This window comes from Mercenaria mercenaria, chromosome 1 (assembly GCF_021730395.1).
Source record: "Mercenaria mercenaria strain notata chromosome 1, MADL_Memer_1, whole genome shotgun sequence".
In the NCBI taxonomy this organism is placed as follows: domain Eukaryota; kingdom Metazoa; phylum Mollusca; class Bivalvia; order Venerida; family Veneridae; genus Mercenaria; species Mercenaria mercenaria.
In genome coordinates this window covers 84,732,735-84,758,150 of record NC_069361.1, presented here as the reverse complement: position 1 = coordinate 84,758,150, position 25,416 = coordinate 84,732,735, and the positions used below count along the sequence as shown (strand labels likewise).

Sequence of the window (25,416 nt, the reverse complement as noted above, 5' to 3'; positions counted from 1 at the left end):
CAAATTATTTAACATGTCTGAGACTGAGCTATTGTTATGATAACGGCTGGTGACAAATCTACAAATCTTGCGTGAGTCCCAGATTGTCAAAGAGTATTCTAATTTGGGTCTAACTATGGCTTTATATGCATGTTCTTTCACTTTTGAGGAACTTATTTTTAAGTTTCTACGAAGAAAACCAAGTGACTGATTAGCCTTATTTGTAATGGAATTGATATGTGTTTGTCCCATGGACTGTGACACCCAAGTATTTTGAAGATTCAACTTTTTCTAAAACATGATTACTGGCAACTGTCTCACTTATGTTCATGAAATACATTTGAAAATTAGCAATTTATATGTCTTATAGACCTTTTAGCAGGCACACTGAATGTTCCATGTGATATAACAAATACCAAAGAAGTATAAAATATTTATTTTTATAGCTCTTTGCAAATACCTGAGTAAAACACAGTCAGGATTTACATTCCTGTTCCCTATACAGACCGTGACTTAAATAATAAGTGACATATTGCATCTGCGATTTCTACTAATTAATGGACATTTCATCGTTTCACATCCATTATAAAGATCTTACATGATTCCCTGTGAAGGCAAAGAATTTCTTAAAGCTATGGACAGTGGGGAATGAGAAAACAAGGCCTAGCAATGTTTCTTATTCACTCTGTCTTATGGGCTGGGAAAACACCTTTCTGACACAAGAAAACATGTAAGATAGTTTTTAATTGCAAACCACTGCAATTTTTTTTAAATAAAATAATGCATGTAGTTTATAATGTTACAATGCACATGACTGAGAGGCTTGTCTTTTCCCTACGGAAAAAGACAATATAATCTACTACCAGGATATCCTTCAGGGCTCAAATTTAGCAACATTTTCTACTAGCTAAAAGTAGCTAGTGCCCTTTTTGTTTACTAGCTAAAATGAAAAGATACTAGCTAATGTTAAACAATAATACTTAATTACTTTATTATTATTTTACTGGCCAAAACCTACTGATTAATGATTAGATCTCTGTAAACAGCCAATCACAAAAAATAATATTCTTTTAGCTTAAAATAGCTAGTGCCATTTTCATCCACTTACAAGCTAAAGTCAAATCCTTCCATGTTAACTTGATGCAAGCTGCAATCATGCATTATATCAGAGTTTTGTTGAACAATGAAATATCATTTATAAACATAAATGATAACATTCCTTTCATGCAGAAAAGTGTATACCTGCAGAACAAACTTTATTAAAGCTTGGAAGACATTTACTTGGTATATTACTGACTAGCTGAAATTAGCTAGTACATTCCAAGCCTACTAGCTATTCTTAAAGTCCATTAGCATTTAGCTTGTATGCTTGTCTAAATTTGAACCCTGTCCTTTACTTTCCCCATTTAGAAAGCAAGAAAATTTCACGTTTCGGAATCAATATGCAAATCATTCTGTACAAATGGCTATAACAGTATTTGTCTCCGATATTTCTTCAAGAAGTATATTGATCACAGATGTGCTCCAATAATCGCTGAAATTTCACAGTCACGTTTTATCACAGTTTTGAGAATTTGGCTTCTTTTTTCTGCATTTGTGCCATAGCAGCATCTGTCATATCTGAACTCTGTAACATAGACTGGTTCCAGATACCCTAGAAATAAATTCAAGAAAAGAGAGTGGTTTTTATAACAAGGAAAATATCGTTTAGACATACACACTAGAAAAAAAGGTTTGATAGTACAACTTACATAAAGAATTAATGTTTTAATACCAACTGTTTCATCTATAGCAAAAAAATAAAAATACAACAGACTGGTTCCACAAAACCTTGGATAAAAACAAATATTTGACAACAGAATTCTGTTTTCTCGTGAATGACCTATGATTGTGCAAAGACAGCACCTTGACTGAAAAGATCTTATATGGTTATCACGAGAGTTAAGAAGATTTCACTCTATTTCTGATCAGTATAATTTTTCAATAAGAAGAACTCCTAATAACAAAATATGGCCATGTTTGAAATCAGTCTTTTCATAATGCAAGGCTGACAACAGCTAAAAATATCTAAATGCTGCAGAGAATACTGACCAGCCTGTTACTGACCAGTCTGTGTTAGTAAAACATACTAAATTTTGTTCAACAGTATTAAAAGAAATTTATCATCTACGCCCATGACTTGGGTTCTTTTTTGGCCAATACTTTAAAGGACCTGACCTGAGTTCAGCTAAACAAGTATCTTTATTTAAAATTAAAGTCTGGTCATATTGTGATCATGAGAACATGAGTTTTTGTTTCTAAACTACCTTAAAAATGCCAAACTGAGAAAAAAAAACAAGCACTGGGAATCGAACCTGGGTCACCGCGGCAATAAATTTTTTTCTGCAGTCTAGACCAATACAGCATGGAGGATGTGTACTTAATGGTCGTATAGGGCACTGACCTCCAAATTTGGGTTAAAAATGATCTTTCTTTAAAACTGAGGTTTGGTCACATTATGAATATTATGCTGTTGTTTCTAAACTATCTTAAAAATGCCAAATCAAGAAAAAAAGATGCGCCGGGAATCTAACCCAATCAGCCGCTGCAATAAAAGCTTTTCCACTGTCTTTACCAATAGTGCCATGGAGGAATATATATATATAGAAAGACATTTAAATATAGATATTTATAATTAAGGCAGTGTATCTTGAGTAAAGCGTTACAAACGCTTTTCGATTTTCATTCTAAAAATTAGTAAAAACAACTAATTCTCATGTTTTTCCTGAACATATAGTCTGTCTATAATTAAGTTTCAAAGCATTATAATTAAGCTTCAAAGCATTCTTAAGAAATATAGCATTAATTTCCCAATAACTATTTTTTATATTGTTTTTGTTGTCGTACGATCTGGAGGCCAGTGCCTTTATTATTTAAAACTTTATAATTGAGGCAGTTTTCTTCAAGTATCCCGTTACAATTGCTTTTCAATTTTGAATGGAAATGTTAGTAAAAACAACTAATTATTAAGCGTTTCCATAAATTATAATCTGTTTTTTGCTGTCAAATGATCTGGAGGTCAATGCCTTTAAGCTGTCACAGGGACTGATTTACAGTAAAACATTAATGGCTCAAGGTTTCATGAGGATAAGCAAACTGCTCAAGGTTTCCATGGTTTCAACTGATCCAAACACTGACCAACTTAGATAGGAAACTTTGTTTACAATTTTCATTGGCAGAACAATGATTTTTTATAACACACTGTCTTGTGACATTTTCAAAGATGCATCACAAAAATTATCAGAGGTAGACATTTCAATATGCTACTTGAGAATGAAACAGTTGTTGAAATAACCAACCTGTAATTAATCAAATCTATTTTATCTTCTATGTTTATTTATATAATAACCTAAATGTGCGAAAAGTTTTGACACTCGTACTCTAGTTTGCAACAAAGAACAGATTTATATATAAGGACCAGATTCATGCTTGATCAGTCGATTTATCAATGCTTAACCTGGTCATGGTAATTTCATAAGACAATAGATGCAAAACAGCCGTGATCATACAAAGTGCTAGTGAGCCAAGGTGCTCAGGTCATCCATGCTTGTGTGAGTTGTGTTTCACTGTATTTAAAATAGTATGATTAAACAAGAGCTGTCTCCATAGGATGACACATGCCCCTGATGGCACTTTGAATGAATAGTTATGGCCGATGTTAGAGTTTAGGACCTTTGACCTACGGACCTGGGTCTTGCGCGCGACATGTCGTCTTACTGTGCCACACATTCATGCGTAGTTATTTTAAAATCCATGCATGAATGACAAAGATATGGACTGGACATGCCCATCATTGCACTATCATGAAATATGGCCTTTAACGTCTAAGTGTGACCTTGACTTTTGAGCTACGGACCTGGGTCTTACATGCGACACGTCGTCTTACTGTGGTACACATTCATGCCCACTAATTTTAAAATCCATGCATGAATGACAAAGATATGGACCGGACACGCCCATCAATGCACTATCATGAAATATGACCTTTAACGTCTGTGACCTTGACTTTTGAGCTACAGACCTGGGTCTTGTGCGCGACACGTCGTCTTACTGTGCCACACATTTATGTGTAGTTACTTGAAAATCCATCCATGGATGACAAAGATATGGACCGGACACGCCCATCAATGCACTATCATGAAAAATGACCTTTAACGTCTAAGTGTGACCTTGACCTTTGAGCTACGGACCTGGGTCTTGCGCGCGACATGTTGTCTTACTGTGGTTCACATTCATGCCAAGTTATTTGAAAATCCATCCATGGATGATAAATATATGGACCGGACATGAAAGTTGCGGACAGACTGACAGACGGTTCAAAAACTAAATGCCTCCCTTCGGGGGCATAAAAAATAAAATCTTAAATACATTTCACACAGTTGTACTTACAATATGTTCTAAACCTTCCTGAACAGAATGGTCCCTTGAGTATACCATACTTGCTTTGGTTCCCTGAACAGCTATAGGACTTTTACTGGCTATCAAAGCTGCCATGTCCAGGGCTGCATCTAGCAGTGAGTCTTTGTCAGGCAGTATACGACTATGAAGAAAAAATACTCAATAAAATTATTTTCTGACATTTTCAAATAAATATATGAGTAATATAACATTAATTTATTCTCAACTAATGTGATATGCACCGGTGCCAAAGGTCTGGTACTAATCATTACTACCAAGGTAAGCTGAAAACCTGAATTCCGATCGAAGTTTCATTAAAATCAAGCCAGACAGTTAATCACAGCTTAAGTAAGCCTGCAAAATCCTTAACCTTCATTTAAATTACTGCATTAATTTATATACTATTCTAAGATTGTATTATCAAACAATAACATTTTTGTATTTCATATTTCTTAGTGACTTACTTTTTCTTATAGGCCACATAAAACATTATCACTAGAGTTCTGACTGTGCAATGGTAAGGTAGAGGCCCTGTGAAATACCCACTTCAATAAAAAAAAAATCTTGCTGTTTGAAATTAATCAAACATTTCTTGTTAAAAGTACAAACAGAAATATACACATTAGCAGGTGTAGATTCCCTACTTGTTAAGGGACAGACATGTTCACGTGGGATTTCTATTATAAATTTACATAAACGATTAAGCTATTAAAATTCAGAGCAGTGAAATTTTAACAGTTTTTATATGTAAATATTTAAAAAGCACTTATAATTCCCAAATTGAATTCAAAAGCATGCACACTTACATGCATGCAATGAACCACTCGATAAATATATCTTGAATTTTTGCACATGCTACTTGTTAATGTTTCCTACAAGTGTTTGCACTGAAATGTGAACTTGTCAGTTACCTCACAAATCCCATCTGTTTAGCCTCATCTGCATAAAATTTCCTAGCTGTAAAAGCGAGTTCCCTTGCATAACTGTCATTGCCTATAACCTTAGGAAATCTCTGTAAAGTTCCAAGATCTGCAGCCAAACCAAGGTCTATCTCCTGAAAATCATAAATATGTTTTAACACTGGTTGCAGCTTAACCAAGGTTTGGCTGCAGCTAAAGCAAGGTCTATCTCTTGGAAATAATGAATGTTCTTTTTAGTAATGGCTAGACCAAAACCAAGGTCTGTCTCCTGAAAATGATGAGCTATGGTCCTGTACACTGCACTTACACTCAATGCCCTCTATGGCATAAAAGTTTAATAAAATCCCTTGAATTGTTTCAAAGTTAAGGCATGGTTAATGTGCCCTGTGACAGACAGATGGACAAATGGACAGAGTAATTACCATACTATAGGGTTTCAGCAATAAAGTGGGTTCTAAAAAGTTTACTCTTGTTTCAAGCTTTGACAATGGTGTTACTGTAGGATTTATGATGTTACAGTGTTAAACTTGAATTAACTTGTTAAAAAAAATCTATAAGTCTTGTGTTTTTGGTTTAAAAAAATCTGTACATCATTCTATTTTTTTTTTTAAAATGGCTTAGATTTATCTTATTGATTTTTTTGTCTTTCACAATGTGTCTTAATGTATGCCAAACCCTTTCAGAAATGTACCGGTACTCGAGGTTATGTTTTATTCATGACAAAAAAACATTGTAAATTATGTGTAGATTAAAAGATTTGTTAGTGTATATACTTTTCTTTTGGAAAGAGGCCCACCCTTTTATTTCATTCAAACTGAAATAATGAGAGAATGATACAGGGGTACAAGTACATACTTTAATTTGAAACCATGCATCCTCGGAGCAGTATCTGACATCACAAGCCGATGTTAGGTCTACACCCCCACCAACACAGGCACTATGTATGGCTGCAATCACAGGTTTGCCACACTGAAAATAGAAAGATAAACTATTGCTCATTTTCATTGTTCCCCTGATAGTGTATCATTGGAAGGGAGTTATTGCTTAACACCATCTGACAATCCATCACCCATAAAAAGTGGTAACATATCTTACCTCTAAGTTTTGTGCTTAAGGAAAAGATTTTTTTCTGACTTGCAATTCTGTGTAAATATACTGACCTGAATGAATGCCACGGATCTGGTCCAAAGAAACCAGGTTGTCACACACTTGGTATGGTTAAACCAGCCCAGCAAAATATCTCAGCAATTTTGAAGAAGATTTCTTAATATAATTCTGTATAAAAACCCTGATCTCTGCTGAGGCCTCTCATGTCTTGCCTACCCAGCGAGGAACACAACGCCATTCAAGAAGGAGATCACCTTACTTTTTCCTTTGAGAAGACAGCAACACATGTGTAGAGTGAGATCATATTATAACTTCATAAACTGTGCATGATTTATAATTTACAATATCTCTGAAAATGTTGCAATGATATTCAGGGCAGGCAAGAAAATGACCACAACACAGATACAAAAAAAAAACTTTGCCATTGCTTGGTTTTGCATCCCCCATTGTCATTCGGATCTATTACAAAATATCCAATTATTTTGTAAGTTAATGCAAAATTTCTACAAACAAATAAATATCATTCCAGAGGTTCCTTAGACGAAGCAGAATAGAAGGTTTTAATATTTGTTTAGTACTGCACTCAGGTGACATCTTTGTTCATTCAAGTTGAACCATATGCAGAGAGAGAGATCTGGTGACACCTTTATTCATTCAAGTTGAACCATATGCAGAGAGAGAGATCCGGTGACACCTTTATTTATTCAAGCTGACCCATATGCAGAGAGAGATCCAGTGACACCTTTATTCATTCAAGTTGAACCATACGCAAAAAGAGATCCAGTGACACCTTTATTCATTCAAGCTGACCCATATGCAGAGAGAGATCCAGTGACACCTTTATTCATTCAAGCTGACCCATATGCAGAGAGAGATCCGGTGACACCTTTATTCATTCAAGATGACCCATATGCAGAGAGAGATCCTGTGACACCTTTATTCATTCAAGTTGAACCATATGCAGAGAGTGATCCGGTGACACCTTTATCCATTCAAGCTGACCCATATGCAGAGAGAGATCAGGTGACACCTTTATTCATTCAAGCTGAACCATATGCAGAGAGAGATCCGGAGACATCTTTATTCATTCAAGCTGAACCATATGCACAGAGAGATCCGGTGACACCTTTATTCATTCAAGCTGAACCATATGCAGAGAGAGATCCGGTGACACCTTTATTAATTAAAGCTGACCCATATGCAGAGACAGATCCGGTGACATCTTTATTCATTCAAGCTGAACCATATGCAGAGAGAGATCCGGTGACACCTTTATTCATTCAAGCCAACCCATATGCAGAGAGAGATCCAGTGACACCTTTATTCATTCAAGCCGACCCATATGCAGAGAGAGATCCATTGACACCTTTATTCATTCAAGTTGAACCATATGCAGAGAGAGATCCAGTGACACCTTTATTCATTCAAGCTGAACCATATGCAGAGAGAGATCCGGTGACACCTTTATTCATTCAAGCTGACCCATATGCAGAGAGAGATCCGGTGACACCTTTATTCATTCAAGCTGACCAATATGCAGAGAGAGATCCGGTGACACCTTTATTCATTCAAGTTGAACCATTTGCAGAGAGAGATACGGTGACACCTTTATTCATTCAAGTTGAACCATATGCAGAGAGAGATCCGGTAACACCTTTATTCATTCAAGTTGACCCATATGCAGACAGAGATCTGGTGACACCTTTATTCATTCAAGTTGAACCATACGCAGAGAGAGAGAGATACGGTGACACCTTTATTCATTTAAGTTGAACCATATGCAGAGAGAGATCCGGTGACACATTTATTCATTCAAGTTGAACCATATGCACAGAGATCCTGCAAGGATCCTTCTGACAAAGTTTGGTAAAGATCAATCATGTGGTTTGTGTGAGCTTGTTTAAAATAAAATGTTGACAGTATCACTAGCAGTTGCCATTGATATTGGTAATATTTTTACTTGTCTTCTAAAGCCATCCAGCCAAATATTATTCTATACTTTTAACAAAAATTTATTGTATCACAAATATCAAAATGATTCCCTTTGTTTACACACATATCTTTAATTTCCATTTATTAATGTTTAGCCTGCTAAATTTCTAAAATGGACTGGTCCATTATTCAATTTGAGCAGCATCACTTATTACTGATCTTGGTCTACACTGGTCGCAAAGGCAAAATCACTTGAGGCCAGCAGGCTAAGGGTTAATTATCCTGAAATCCTTGTTAAAAATGGTCCTGGTAAGCTTAATCAAGTTTATATTGTATTACCTTTTCTATTTGACTAAAATTTTCCTGCCAGTTCGTAAGAAATTTACGCAGCTGTACCGCTTTTCTTCCTATATCTGTTTTCTCACTTTCTCTAATGGCAATAACATTACCAAGGTCCATCAAATCTAAGCCTGAAAAATGGTCAAAAAATAACAGAGTCATAATAATGGTAGCTTGATCTGGGAAGTTGTGTTCTGCCCAAGTGATCCTTGCCAGGACTGGATCACACAAGGAGCCTAAGGGTTGAGTTTTATCTCCACCCCCCTTGGAAAAATTGTTACTTTTATATACCGGTATACCTCAACTTTATGGTTTATATTTTTGCCAAAATGACCATAAACTCTCCTAAAACAATGAATTATATATTTACCATGTCATGAATACTAATGAAAGTAGTTCAGACACAGGCTTGATACAGAATTGCATTTGTGAATTTTAGTTTTTGTCATTTCATATTCATTTGTGAAATAAAGTGTATATTGTTACAGAATATTTAAAGTAAAAAAAATATAAATGATCATCTTTGATACTCTAATTTCAAAGTGGGAGAAATCAAAAGCTCTCAAAGTAACTGTGGTCTAAAAATATTTTTACATCAGTTCCAACTGTTTTCATAACTCTTACACTTTAAAGAATGTATAAATGCTATCCTACAACTAGTATCAATGGTTTAAAAATAGAACACTTCTTAATTTGGTTCCCTTACCAATAACAAGCATTCTTATTGCACTGTTGCCATCCTGTGAATGTTCTGCCGTCTGATTTTATTCAGAGCAGTCTGATGGTAGACCACTTACTTATTTTATTGACATTTTGCATGTTCCAATGAACTCTGAATCACACAGGGATTACTGTCCGTTGACTTTAATTATTCACTGTTCCATACCTGCTGTAAATATTTTTCCTGCTCCAGACAAAACCACAACCCTACAATCACTGTCATCAGATAACTTTTGAAAACATGCACCAATTTCACTGAAAATACCAAAACAGTACATTAATTAGGGTAACTGACAATGATGCATAGATGTACACAGAAAAAAACAACAGATTTCTTTATTTAGGCTTATATGATCTGGTTTAAATTTTTTCATGAGCAAACATTTTTTAAGCTAATTTCAGGTCTTACTTTCTGGAACCCTAAAAACATTATTTTCTCATAATCTGATTAAAAAATATTTTGAGCAGCACTTACTAGTCTGGCAACCAACTAGATAATCTTTTTTTTTTTTAGAAATAATATTTCTGTTAAATATTCTGACTTCATCAGTCTTGGTTCTGATTATCTAGTGTTTTGAGAAGAAAAGGGACATAATCATACAAAATTTAAATAGCCTCAGGAGTTATCTCCTGTGAACAAAATACAGGGTCTGAACACAGACTAAACACTTACATAAGCACAACGAAGGATTCTCCTTTTAACAGACAGACATAATAAACTTGAAAACAAATATGTCTTTCTGTTTTACCTAAAGAAAGCACCATTCATAGCGTTCCTTTTGTCTGGCCTATTCATCTCCACATGAACCACATATTCTCTTGGCCTTGTCACATTCAAGGTGGTGTAGGATTCACTGGACATAGCTCGTGCGAGTAATGACAAAACTGGCTGTTGTTTGGTAACACCTGAAAAATTAGTTTAAGTAATTAAGTTTAATCAGTAGATTATTATTATTATTATTATTATTATACCAGATTTATATAGCTCCCTTTTCATGATCAATTTCACGTTCAAAGGTGCTTTACATAGTTCAAATGCAGCCACACAGGGCGCATAATTCATCCTCTACTAGTACAGACACAGAGCGATCTGACCAGATTAGGCCCTAGGGTCCACCCAGAAGCATTTGGAGTCAAACAGGGCCAGTGACAATAAACTGAAGACATGTGTAATTGCATTATTTACAAAATACCCACTAAAATTCAAGCACAAATTTTAAAACTGTGGTCTGTTTATATTGTTGTCAAACTCTGTTATAAAACTGGAACAAAATTATGTAAATTGGTAGAGAATCAGAACTGTATTCCAAGGGTTCTGGGTAAGAACTTCTGTTTGGCTGCACATTTACAATGAAGATTATACCGATTCAAGCTTATCCAGTTATCTAAGATTTTTAGGCTGGCAATAGGCATAAGGATAATAATATTTAGTCCCAATCTGTTTTGAGTTACCTTCCCTGACATTCTGATTCTGAAACGGAGTTTTCCAGGAATTATTGAGCACATGATGTAACAATGAAAAGAAAAGTAGTTCTGAATCGCAGCTCTTATTACTGATTGTACATGTGATATGTCATGTCAATTACGCTTAAAATCGACAGTTTAAGAAAGTCAACCACTGATCTGTATTCACCATTTATCGCTTGTTGGTGCATTTCATTTATCGACACATACCAGAGGCACACAGCAGTTTATGCCAGATATTGAGAAGTCAAATGTTTCAGGCAAATTCAGAATGCAGTATTAGCAAATAGATGTTTTTACTATTATAAGGAACTAACATTAGCTGACAACACTGAATACAAAACAACTTATTTGTACCATTCCACTTGTGAATATTTTATACAGAAGCACCATTTGGTTCTTGTTGTTTCCAAACCATGATTCCAAGAACTGCTACTTTACTATTAATAATTTTCAGGTCAACATTTGATAAAATAAAGTATCTTAGACTGGTCGAATATTTGAAAATCTTTTTACAGAATGGTTTCCTATTAATTGCTATCCTGATGTTCTCTAAAAATTTAAAGTATGTTTTGAAAGAAATTAAGTTCCATATTTGTTATTATGTATGAACGATGTCAGGTTTTGGTTTTGTGCCAACATCATCAAGTTGCGATTAATATGTCATGAACTTAAGTGTGATGTTACACTGGCTTAATTTGTAAATTGTTCTTTAACAAGAACTGTCACTATTAGTGACAAATGCCCCTGAGCATTTATGCCAAGTAATCTTAAAATCTCTTCATCGATGGCAGGATTATGGACCAGACAAGAAACAGACCATGTTAACCTTTAACCTCTAGGTGTGACCTTGACCTTAAAGATAGGGATCTGGATCTTGCGCACGACAAGTCATCTTATTATGGGGAACATTTATGCCAAGTAATTTCAAAATCCTTTGATGAAAGGCAGAGTTATGAACCGGATACGAAACAGACCCTGTTAACCTTTGACTTCTAACTGAGGCCCGATAGGGGTAGCCGAATTTGGAGCTCTATGTATAGATCTAGCGCAATACCCAAACCCCTAGCTCCAAGGTCAAGATCACACTTAGAGGTCAAAGGGTCTGTTTCATGTCTGGTCCATAACTCTCACATCAATGAAGGGATTTTGAAATTACTTGGCATAAATGTTCGCTATAATGAGACGATGTGTCATGTGCAAGACCCAGACCCCTAGCTCCAAGGTCTAGGTCACACTTTGAACTATATAGAAGTCAAATGGCAGCATGTCAGTACATGCGATCAGCTGTTTAGATGGAATAGAAGCTATGACTAGGTACTGCACATGACACTTTGTCAGAAGGATCCTTGCAGGATCTCTGTGCATATGGCTAACATTTATGCCAAGTCATTGGTTTTGGTTTACTCTTGACTTCCACCCAAACCCATTAATCACGTCCCAGAAAAGTCACAAATTAGCTATATATATACAGTGAACTTGCCTATTCCGAACCAGTCTGTTAATTGACTCATTTCCAAGTTTTTAAGCAGCCGTCGCGCATACGTCAAGAAAAACCGTAAGCTATGTTTTGGTTTTATATCTAATACATTAAACTAATAATTAATTGCTGGTAAATGTTCAAGTTATTCTTACATAATACATAATTACAACATTGTCCAAATGCTATATTTTTTCTTATATGAAATTTGACGAATGTAAACAAAAATGTCAGATTCAAAGAGCGCTTGCGTTCTAGTTTTTTAATGAAATGAAACGGAAGGGAGATTAAAAAGAAGGAAATTTTATGCTCTTTCCAGTCATATATCCCACATTAAAAACAATTTGTCCATTGAGATGCTTTAAGAGGAAATATAGTCTTAGATGGCATACAGTGTGCCTTTTCCGAATCACACATTTTCAGTTCTGTTCTGCAGCACGTTGTTTAAAGATTGCACAAAAAATATCGATTCAATGTGTCCAAAATATTAATTTATGTTATTGTTTTTACCCATGGCCAGATGTTAAAGAAAAAGGCGGAGGTATTATTATACAATGTGACTATTTAATTCACATAAAGGACAAGACCGCCCACATGTCTGTTTTAAAACAGAATATTTCAATAATGCCAAAGAAGGATGTCATGCCTATCGTTTTAGTCATTTAATTGGCCTTAAATGCGATTATTTCTATTCCTGACATAAAATAATTTCAGTTTTCGATTCAAGATGGTAGTTTTATGTTGTTGTGGATAGTAGTAAGAAAACCATTTCAGGTCATTTGTGGTGATTCGGAATAGGCAAGTATGACCCGGTTTACGCACAGTACCAGTCTGATCAATTACAGAAATCTGTTACAAACAATGTTTTGTTTCGAATTTCTTTTCACATTATTTTAATCGTGACATATTTGTCCAGCATTTAAAATGAAATTTATATTTAAAATATAAACTTGACGAAGTAAAACGATAAAAAAATTAAAACATACATGTGATAAGTTTAGAATCCCAAAACTGGAGGTTTGCCATTTTTCAGCTGGAGTTGGGGTCTCAAAACTGGAGGTTTTTCATCGACATAAATTAAGCGCGCGGACACATAACTTAGAGGCAAAATCCAACATTTTCAGCCACAAAATAATGTATATAAGTCTACACCGGAAGAAACAACCCTCATAACTCTTGATTTGAATTTTGACAGAGTTATGCCACTTTTTAACTTCATTGTTTTTTGTTAAAGTTTTATATAATGTCTAATATCTCTGTTACATTCAAAGCTATTGACTATTATGCCCCTTTTACTGGCAAAGCTTTAATTGCCCCTTTTACTGGCAAAGCTTTAATTCAGAGTCAATCACTGAAAAAAGTCGAGCATGCTATCTTACAGAAGCTCCCTCTTGTTCTAACTTTCTTAACAGATTAAATTTGTAGAAACAAAGTCTCAATTTAGGTCTGAAATGAAGGTGAACATGCATTAACATTATTCTACTCGAGGACTTAAAAAAAAAACGAAGCTCTAAATTGGTCTGAACACAACTCATAAATTATGTAAATTCTTTACCCCACCCATTTTCGTATAAAAATACAGATGATTTTGACATGAAAAATAGAAAACAGAAATGCATCAACATGTATTTACCCTTACCAAAATAATATAGATTGATATTATCAAATAAATGAGTGTGTGTTGTCATCCAGTTTTCAATGAAATATGTCCGATTTAGTTGCAAAATTAATTTGGTAAACATTGGAAGAAAATGGCGTAACTCCATAAGGGGAAATAACACTCCTGTTCTAAAAATAGTAATGGGTTGGTTTTTCCAACAATTACTTATGTGATTTTATTACCGAGCAAAATTTTTCTTTGAATAATCAAAATTCATTTCAGTTTGGAATTATTTTCTTATGACTGGGAGTTTTTTGCTTCAAATTGGTAAAAAATGGAGCTTAAGGAGGTAGGTTACCTTGTTACAAGGGTAAATTCAAGTTAATTTAACCGCAGCATTTGTTTGTATTTCGTGTAATATGAAGTTTTACCTGCTACAATCTCAATTTCGTTTGTCTCTGTCCCTTCAAATTCAATTTTTATCTAGGTTTGAAGAACATGCCCCTCTAAAGGTATTTCATATTAAAAGAAGAAGGAAAATACGGATATTTAACACTTTTCAGTGTATTTTAGTTTCATTGATATCCGTAGAAGTCTGCATAATTGATAATTTTACTAGTATGCACGTTAGCTTTCTAATATAAGCTTTAAATGCATATGTCGCGGGGCTCGTGTTTCCATGGTAACGCATTTTCTCTCATTTTTAAACAACTATGTATAAAAATAGAGGTTTCCGACGGCTTAAGTGGCATTCTGTTAATGACTAACATGGAATATTTGGGAAATATTATAAGCAAAATGCCATGCACTTTACATGGTACCCTATTTTTCTTAAAGTTTACAGTAACCATGGCAACAGAGATGTTTAAAATAGCTTATATCTTGCTTTTTGTCGTAATTTCTTATAAAAAAATATTGAATAAGATTATCTTTCTAGTTAATGTAGCTTTAAAACATATTATTTCTAACGTGAGTTATATTTTCTTGTTATTTGCGTTGATTCAAACAAATTTCACAGCTTAGAATACATACGGCAGTACCGCTCGCTTGGCATTTTTCATGGAAAAATCGTTCAGCATGCTGATATTATTCTAATGGATATTGTTGAAATGAAAATAAAAAGCCGAAGTTGTGTTTCTTAAATAGACCAGTGACAACGCTTTTGAATTTTACATTTAGATACATAGGTCACGGGCTTCGTTTCCATGGTAACATCAATTAAATTTAAGGAACCACATTTTTCTACTGAAATTTGAACAGTTTTAGATCTTTTTTTTAGTATATAAGTAACAAATTATCAACGGAACCTGAAAAATAGGTATTACAAATCAAACTGTTAGATTTTTTATTTGAAAATGGCCGTTACAAGTAACCTTCTATCCAACTATATTCCAAATAACATTGGTTACTATCATCCATTTTCTTACAATCCGCATAACGTTTCAATATAACTACATAAAAGAAGCAAAATATTGATGATTATTCAGAGCAAAAGATTCATAACAAATATTTCAGCAAATATTTGTTATTTAAAATAAAGAAAATGCACAGAATTACGTACTTTCAAGATAAAAGCTACTAATTTTGCGCGGTAACTGACACGTAACGTCATGACGTCAATGACGTCATTTTAAGGCAACATTGTTTTGAAGCGTTTCTGCGGCAATTGATTCGTTATTTCTGCATTATTAAACCATAAAGTATCAGATCGGAGGCAGGTTCATGATTTGTTTTCAGGAGAATGAATATACAAACACATTTAATTTGTCGTATACGTCGTCGTAAATCGTCACGTTAGCTTCCGGTTGGACATGCGCACATACAAATATGAAGGTAACCTACCTCCTTAATTGGCATTGAGAATGGGCAGATATTCGGCTCCGTGAGACAGGTGGGAAATACCCTGCTTGTCTAATCCCTTGTCAAAACAAACAATTAATAATTCACCTGTGAAAAACAACTCTTTCCTCCAGCTACATGTGTGTCAAACATGTATAATACACAACAGTCGGTGACACTTTGATTTATTGTGCACTCCTTGGTAATTATCAACCCAGTCATCATACTGATTTTTTTTTTTTTTTTTTTTTTTTTTTTTTGAAAAGCGGGAGAAATATGGTTTTGGTCGGGAGACGGGAGGCAAGGTTAAAAGATCGGGATTTTGACCCTCCCGCGCGGGAGATCACATGTATGATTAAAAACTGGTTCGGAATGGGCAAGTTCGCTGTATATATAGCATATGTAGCCGGAATGAACATTACGGCTACAAACTGTAACACCCTTTCTGGGACCTGTTAATTGCATGGGTGAGCCCGCCCGTTTAGCTCATTAGGTAGAGCATTGGTCTACGGATTGCGGGGTCATGAGTTCGATCCTCGGGCGGGGCGTATGTTCTCCGTGACTATTTGATAAACGACATTGTGTTTGAAATCATTAGTCCTCCACCACTGATTCATGTGGGGAAGTTGGCAGTTACTTGCGGAGAACAGGTTTGTACTGGTAGAGAATCCAGGAACACTAGTTAGGTTAACTGCCTGCCGTTACATGAATGAAATACTGTTGAAAAAGGGCGTTAAACCCAAAACAAACAAACAAAAAATTGCATGGGTGTAGAATGAAAGTAAAATTTAAGTGCCTGTCACTGTTATGAGGCAAAACACGTTTTGTTTAACTTCAGGTTTACTATATCATGGCTTAAATTCAAAGCAATACCTTTTGCAATGTGTCTTGCCAGAGTGATCATGTTATCTGTAATTTTGCGACCAAAATACGGAAGTTCAAAATCTATAACGAACATGTGTTTGATTTTCGGTGGAAGTAAGTTTGGAATTCAACATCATCGAATAGATATTTGAGTAGGATACTTAATGGATTTGTGATTATTTGCCATTTAGTTTAATATTATCTGTTTAGATGAACTCCTTCTAATTTTGTACTTCTCCATTATTGAAAATTAGACTTTATACATTTTTATCAGTTCTAGGTTCAATGATAATCTTGAATTTCACAATCAAGTAAGACTCTACCGGTGTCTAGGTAGATTTTTGACCTTGTAATCGAGTTTTTCATGTTTTTTTTTTTAATGAAGCTCCCTTTTTAATATCTATCAACGACCTAACATATTTGTAAGTGAATATTATTTTGACTGTCAACTTTGTATAACCTTTCCAATATATGGTGTTCCAGTTGATGCTAGACATTTCGACACCGAGACATTTCAACCCCAAGACACTTCGACCCCAACATTGAAGGAAGTGGCTATTCGGTGGCAGGGGAGTGCAAATTTGCGAATTCCACATTGACGTGTGGGTACCAGTGTTGAAATATCCATAGAAATCTCGTTTTTGCTTATTTTTCTTTGAAACTACTATGGACTATTGCAGATACTATAGACTACATAAAGACGACTCTCCGGTCCTATGCACCTGTCGCTTTCCATGCCAGATGTAGTGAAAATTGGCCAAATCACCCAAATTTTATAGACCAAAATTAGCCTAACCTGGCCTCACTTTGAACTCTGCCATTCATCTATTTTGTATTTTTAAATCCAATTTCGTAGCATATATGTATAGTGCGAATATAGATGCATACCCAGGTGGCGTGGAATGTGTCTCCCAACCACCACTTTATTTCCCTAATTTTCGCTTGAAAAAAAGTGGATGGATAACAGCCGAGCGTCTGGTCGACTTTTTGTTCTGATGTTTATGTTTTAGCCTCAACCAGAAGTACGGAGCTAGGAATTTTAAAACACCCGCCATGTAGAATCATTAACCGTTCCTCATTCCCCAGATATATTAAAGAATTAATAATGATAAATAACCAGTAAGATAGATATGCCTTTATATCTACCCTGTCCTGTTTATACAGAAAATCGACCGGGGCCAAACTACGAAACCGCTCCCCTGCCACCTTAAGTTTTTAAGATGTTTAAATAAAATAAAATATAACCTGTCCTGAATCCTAAGACACTTATAGTGATATCAAGTGAACAAAAAGTGTTGCCGTACCTTGCAAGATAGCCGGTGAATAAGCCAACAAAAGTGCCCACCCTCCACGCAAAAATCAGCCAAAATTTGCATTCTGAATCAAAGTAACCCCGAAAAACTATTTACTGCCTTTAAAGTTAATTTCACATGATATTTACATTTTAAAGCCTTTCAAATGTTTAAAACCATGTACTTTTAACATAGTTTTGGTATACAAATGCAGATTACCGTACTTATCCTATCGGGACACCCTTTAAAGGCCACCCATCCAGCCTTTGGGGCCACCCCAGTCACTATATAGCTTAATGGCATTGCTAGATATAGACACATGTGTTGCTTTTAGACAAAATGGCATGAATAGTCATTATATAGGCACTAATTTCTTTTTTGGCCGTTTTATGATACGAATCCTACTGGCTGGGGGTCCTTAGCTTCATTATTATATGGCCACCTACTGCCATTTTGGGACTCGCTAGGCCGAATTTAGTACTCAGAAATGAATAAAAACCACTATAGGTTACAGTTCATTCCGTAATGGGTTTTAAATACATGCAAAAAGTCAATATTTGAGTGGTTTAAGAATTTGTCTATTTTCCTTAAGGTGGCAGGGGAGTGCAAATTTGCGAATTCCACATTGACGTGTGGGTACCAGTGTTGAAATATCCATAGAAATCTCGTTTTTGCTTATTTTTCTTTGAAACTACTATGGACTATTGCAGATACTATAGACTACATAAAAACGACTCTCCGGTCCTATGCACCTGTCGCTTTCCATGCCAGATGTAGTGAAAATTGGCCAAATCACCCAAATTTTATAGACCAAAATTAGCCTAACCTGGCCTCACTTTGAACTCTGCCATTCATCTATTTGTATTTTTAAATCCAATTTCGTAGCATATATGTATAGTGCGAATATAGATGCATACCCAGGTGGCGTGGAATGTGTCTCCCAACCACCACTTTATTTCCCTAATTTTCACTTGAAAAAAAGTGGATGGATAACAGCCGAGCGTCTGGTCGACTTTTTGTTCTGATGTTTATGTTTTAGCCTCAACCGGAAGTACGGAGCTAGGAATTTTAAAACACCCGCCATGTAGAATCATTAACCGTTCCTCATTCCCCAGATATATTAAAGAATTAATAATGATAAATAACCAGTAAGATAGATATGCCTTTATATCTACCCTGTCCTGTTTATACAGAAAATCGACTGGGGCCAAACTACGAAACCGCTCCCCTGCCACCTTCCTACGGTCCCGTAAGAATAGCCTCACAGGCTATTCCTTAGGCTCTCCCGTAAGAGTAGTGAAATAGCCCGCAGGTGGCTATTCCTATGGCTCTAAAGACAGTTTTGTATGTCCATCTTGAACTGCATTGTACAGAATTAATTTAAATGGTATATTTTCGAACAAATTGTTTACTTTTCAGTATCACATCGAGAGAGAACTTTGCATGTCAATTTCCAAGAAAAAATAGTTATATATAAGGTGGTTTTGAAATGAAAAATGTATACGGGTGTAGATTTCACCCGATTCTACTGTATACGCAGAAATTTTAAGCGACAGGCAAAATCAAGATATAAAATTTAAAGTGATGATTTTTATGCCCCCGAAGGGAGGCATATTAGTTTTCAACTGTTCGTTCGTTAGTTTGTTAGTTCGTTCGTCACAACGTTAACTTTTTGCATGAAGGCTCTTTACTCGCGAACCACTGCACCCAGGACCTTCGAACTTCACATGCTGATAGTACTTATTGAGTACACCACCCCTACTGACTTTGGGGTCACCAGGTCAAAAGCCAAGGTCACAGGGGCCAACGTTAACTTTTTGCATGAAGGCACTTTACTCACGAACCACTGCACCCAGGACCTTCAAGCTTCACATGCTGATAGTACTTATTGAGTACAACACCCCTACTGACTTTGGGGTCACCAGGCCAAAGGTCAGGTCACAGGGGCCAACGTTAACTTTTTGCATGAAGGTACTTTACTTGTGAACCACTTCACCCAGGACCTTCAAACTTCACATGCTGATAGTACTTATTGAGTACACCACCCCTACTGACTTTGGGATCACCAGGTCAAAGGTCAAGGTCACAGGGGCCAACGTTATCTTTTTGCATGAAGGCACTTTACTTGCGAACCACTGCACCCAGGACCTTCAAACTTCACATGCTGATAGTACTTATTGAGAACACCACTCCTCCTGATTTTGGGGTCACCAGGTCAAAGGTCAAGGTCACAGGGGTCAACATTAACTTTTTGCATGAAGGCACTTTACTCGCAAACCACTACACATAGGACCTTCAAACTTTACATGCTGATAGTTTTGTATGAGTACACCAACCCTACTGACTTTGGGGTCACCAGGTCAAAGGTCAAGGTCACATGGGCAAACGTTAATTTTTTGCATGAAGGCACTTTACATGCGAACCACTGCACCCAGGACCTTCAAACTTCACATGCTGATAGTACTTATTGAGTACACCATCCCTACTGACTTTGGGGTCACCAGGTCAAAGGTCAGGGTGCTGTGGGGGAATTTGTCACCATTAGTGACAGCTCTTGTTTAAAGAATCATTTTAAGCTTTTATTCACGAAAAACGTTTGAGAGTGATGATTTGGACAGAATTTATATGCGAAGAAATCTCAAGTGAAAGGCAAAATAAAATCTAAAGTGTTGAATACTTTTTGAAATCCTTTTAAGCTTTTATTAAGAATATATTTCCACGTGTGCATGCCAATTTTCAAGAAAAAAAATACTTATACTAAGTATTAATTAGAAACGAAAAGTATATACGGGTGTTGATTTTGCCAGATGGTCATCGACATGCAAAATCAAGTCATAAAGTCATAAAGATTACAGGGAGCACTTTGGTAAAATTATTATCATTTCATTTCAAACCAGTTTGTGGTTCCCATATCTTGCCATCTAAATTAATTGCCTTATATTTTCAGTTCACTTAGAGATAATCGTCTTTAAGATATGTAAGTGCTATTGTGCATTGTTTTAAAGAAAAGGAAGTAATATTCAAATCACTGAACTTAGCGCAAATATCGGTTAAAAAACAATAATTACCGGTATGTTGTTAGTACCAGGTAGATAAAAGGTTTACAGCGGTGGAAGAACAATTCATCAGATAATAGTTTGTACTGTTTTTCAAGGAATTTGTTTAATTTTTCAAAGTTTCTTTTTAAGAGTTTTACTTCAGTTTAGACCACAGTTACTGCCTGTGCTTGTGAACATGTAGAAAATATTATGTCTTCTTATAAAACAATGCATTAGATAAGGAGTTTCACATTCTGAGTACATTTTCATATGTTTTTATTCAAAAGGGGAAAATCTGGGTGAATTTGCCAATGTCACAATAGATACTTATTTGGCAGATGTGAAATAAGTACATGCACTTGTTAAAGGACGTGGCTTAAAGAAACTGCATAAAAATTTGATCTTTTCAAGGAAATATAAGTTTTCTAATACCACTTGCATTTGGCCTCCGTTACATGTTCATTATCATTAAGTCACTGTTAAATTTTGATTTGAAGGTAGGTGCATTTTCTTTCGGGTGGTGATCAAATATTCATGCATTAAGGCTGTCATTGCCGGACAGTTACATATTGTGTGAAAATGCTTAACATAACATTGACAGGAAAATGTGTCATTTGATGATTTTCTAGCCTTTCTGGTACTAGAGGAAGAATCCAAGGGCTTGTCAGGCACGTAGGAAGTATTTTTAGAGAGGGGGCGGGAGGCAGCGCACATTTTGAAAGTCAGCCGACCTATAACAAACCCAGTTCCATAAAATGTTAAACATTTTTTTTTTTTAAATGGTTGTTAAAACCTCAAAAACAACTACAAAACTGCCGGACACAGCTAAAATTGACTCGTTGTCAAAAGATTGTTGAGAGAATTAACTTAATTGGTCAAATATTGGGAGGGGTCGCTCTGGGTGTGAAACTGAAAAGTAAACAATTTGTTCGAAAATATACCAGTTGAATTAATTCAGTACAATGCAATTTTATTTATTTATTCATTTAAGTCTCATTCACATGCATACAAACATATATAAAACATAAAAACACTCTTTTAAAAGCATATGACCATTCTTGACATAGAATTATCTGAGACTGTCTTATCAAACATTAAATGACAACCGCAATACAAGGTGGACATACAAACTGTCTTTAGAGCCATAGGAATAGCCACCTGAGGGCTATTTCACTATTCTTACGGGAGAGCCGTAGAAATAGCCTGTGAGGCTATTCTTACGGGACCGTAGGAATAGCCACTTCCAACATTGAATTTCCTTCGACATTTCAACCCCAAAGACATTTTTACCCAAAGACATTTCGACCCCTCAGAAATATTTTTATGTTTTGATCCAATATTACTTTGACAAATAGTTTCTGAGGACAATTGTCGCTTTAAACAAGAGCTGTCTCCATAGGATGACATATGCCCCCGATGGCACTATGAATGAGTAGTTATGGCCGATGTTAGAGTTTAGGACCTTTGACCTACGGAGGTGGGTCTTGCGCGCGACACGTCGTCTTACTGTGTCACACATTCATGCGTAGTTATTTTAAAATCCATGCATGAATGACAAAGATATGGACCGGACACGCCCATCAATGCACTATCCTTTAATGTCTAAGTGTGACCTTGACCTTTGAGCGACGGACCTGGGTCTTGCGCGCGACACGTTGTCTTACTGTGGTTCACATTCATGCCAAGTTATTTGAAAATCCATCCATCGATGACAAAGATATGGACCGGACACACCCATCAATGCACTATCCTTTAATGTCTAAGTGTGACCTTGACCTTTGAGCTACGGACCTGGGTCTTGCGTGCGACACGTCGTCTTACTGTGGTACACATTCATGCCAAGTTATTTGAAAATCCATCCATCGATGACAAAGATATGGACCGGACACGACCATCAATGCACTATCCTTTAATGTCTAAGTGTGACCTTGACCTTTGAGCTACGGACCTGGGTCTTGTGCGCGACACGTCGTCTTACTGTGGTACACATTCATGCCAAGTAATTTGAAAATCCATCCATCGATGACAAAGATATGGACCTGACACGAAAATTGCGGACAGACTGACAGACTGACAGACCGGACAGACGGTTAAAAACTATATGCCTCCCTTCGGGGGCACAAAAACACAACTTGGGAAATCTTTTTGATCATATTGATCACAGTGGAAGTCCTGGGATCTAATCCTGTACCATAAATACATAGGCATTAATATTATCTAAAAGGCACACTTGCTAATTAAGCAGTTTCAATTTACTCAGTTATCCTAATGTTAAAGACTTTCCAAACCTATATCACATTTAAAAAGGAAAGATCAAAACAATTCCGTTTTCGTCATTCTTTTGCATATTATACATAGTACTTTTAATAATTATCTCTAAAAGGGATAAAAAATACACCACTTTTTAGCTCGACTGTTCGAAGAATAGTCTAGCTATTCTACTCACCCTGGCGTTGGCGTTGGCGTCGGCGTCGGCGTCACACCTTGGTTAAGTTTTTGCATGCAAGTACATACAGCTATCATTTAAAGGCATATAGCTTTGAAACTTATTTATTCTTTTTCTAGGTCAATTACCAACCTCACTGGGTCAAGTTCCGTAACTCAAACATGTATTTTGAGCAAATTAAGCCCCCTTTTGGACTTAGAAAATTCTGGTTAAGGTTTTACATGCAAGTAACTATCTCCAAAACTAATGCAGATATTGAATTGAAACTTCACATGTGTCTTCGGGGTTATAACACTAGTTGATAGCACCAAGTCCCATAACTCTGACCTTCATTTTAGCCAAATTATGCCCCCTTTTGGACTTAGAAAATTTTGGTTAAAGTTTTGCATGCAAGTACATACAGCTATTACTAAAAGGCATATAGATTTGAAACTTATTTTTTCTTTTTCTAGATCAATTACCTACCTCACTGGTCAAGTCCTATAACTCTGACATGTATTTTAGCCAAATTATGCCCCCTTTTGGACTTAGAAAATCCTGGTTAAAGTTTTACATGCAAGTAACTATCTCCAAAACTAATGCAGATATTAAATTGAAACTTCACATGTGTCTTCGGGGTTATAAAACTAGTTGATAGAATCAAGTCCCATAACTCTGACATGTATTTTAGTCAAATTATGCCCCCTTTTGGACTTAGAAAATTCTGGTTAAAGTTTTGTGTGCAAGTACATACAGCTATTACTAAAAGGCATATAGAATTGAAACTTATTTATTCTTTTTCTAGGTCAGTTACCAACCTCACTGGGTCAAGTTCCATAACTCTTAACATGTATTTTGAGCAAATTATGCCCCCTTTTGGACTTAGAAAATTCTGGTTAAAGTTTTACATGCAAGTTACTATCTCCAAAACTAATGCAGATATGAAATTGAAACTTAACATGTTTCTTCGGGGTTATAAAACTAGTTGATAGCATCAAGTCCCATAACTCTAATATGCATTTTGGTCAAATTATGTCCCATTTTGGAACTTAAAACTCTTTTGATATTTAACATTTTGGGTAATAATTTCCTGCTTCTGTGACAATATTTCGAATAGTCGAGCTTGGCTGTCTTACGGACAGCTCTTGTTATTTAAATTAACACCTTTTAACCTACTATGCATATCATAGAATGGGGTCGAAATGTCCAAGGAGTTGGGGTTGAAATGTCTTTGGGTCAATTTGTCTCTTGGGGTTGAAATGTCTTGAGGTCGAAATGTCTTTCTATAGCTTCCAATTCGCAACTGTAACGCGGTATTTTGATCTCTTAGCTAGCCCAACTAAAATAAGATAAGATTTATTTTGAGTCAGCAAGACAAGAACAAATAAACATAAGCTCTTATGAGCTTTTACAACCAACTATGAATTGAAGTAATTGTGCGTAGTCCATTATTTTGACTAAATTCTGCGCAAAGGGCTCTTTGAAATATATAGACTATAATGACCTCCACGAAGTACCCACTTACCTTTCAAAACAATGCGGAAAGTTTTCCTTCTATGTGTATATAACCAGCGCTGCATATCGCGTCGCTAACTTTGGAGGCTTCAAATACATATGTCACAGTGAGTGAAAAGAATTGGTATTGTATTGTAATACCTAAATCACTGATGCGAGAGAGTATGTTAAACAAGTTTTGATTGGCTGCACACTAAAATCTCACAAAATCACCTTTTTGCTCTTTCTAAATACCAATTATTATATGTCCTAACTAATGAGAAAACCTCCTTATTGTATAGGCAAATCACTATTAAACTCCTTGTATATCAGCGTGTTTTCTGCTTACACCATTAAATCACCTGCACATAATACTCGAAAAGAGGGCAGTATAAATAGATATATAAGACAGATAGATAGAAATTTCTACCTCAGTCATGTAAAGCTGTGTATATATCGGTCAGTTTATTATGCCCCCCTTCGAAG

At 35.8% G+C, this 25,416-nt stretch overlaps 2 protein-coding genes across 8 annotated transcripts in view; one reads left to right on the top strand and one right to left on the bottom strand.

Moving 5' to 3' along the window:
- Window positions 1-25,416, top strand: part of LOC123531908 (retinol dehydrogenase 12-like) — a 41,329-nt gene that overhangs the window by 6,120 nt on the left and 9,793 nt on the right. The window contains exon 1 of one of the 5 annotated variants that reach the window (XM_045313212.2): window positions 16,967-17,103. The exons of 2 other annotated variants lie outside the window; for them this stretch is intronic. The gene's annotated coding sequence lies outside the window, so the exon portion shown is untranslated. Of the gene's footprint in view, window positions 1-16,966; window positions 17,104-17,147; window positions 17,284-18,575; window positions 18,606-25,416 lie in introns of those variants that run through there. 2 more of the 5 variants (XM_045313220.2, XM_053552973.1) reach the window with 2 other exon arrangements.
- Window positions 400-25,186, bottom strand: LOC123531935 (delta(3,5)-Delta(2,4)-dienoyl-CoA isomerase, mitochondrial-like). Of its 3 annotated transcripts, none has more exons than XM_045313254.2 (8): window positions 24,962-25,186; window positions 10,184-10,340; window positions 9,601-9,689; window positions 8,715-8,845; window positions 6,192-6,305; window positions 5,328-5,470; window positions 4,408-4,558; window positions 400-1,633 (listed from the first exon to the last, which is right to left on the bottom strand). In XM_045313254.2, exons 1-8 carry the CDS (start codon window positions 25,014-25,016, stop codon window positions 1,538-1,540), a joined length of 936 nt encoding a protein of 311 aa, XP_045169189.2. In that variant the 5' UTR covers window positions 25,017-25,186; the 3' UTR covers window positions 400-1,537. The 3 variants fall into 3 exon arrangements, with proteins under 3 accessions (XP_045169189.2, XP_053408915.1, XP_045169181.2); XM_053552940.1 differs by lacking the exon at window positions 24,962-25,186 and adding an exon at window positions 17,142-17,193; XM_045313246.2 differs by lacking the exon at window positions 24,962-25,186 and adding an exon at window positions 16,691-16,841.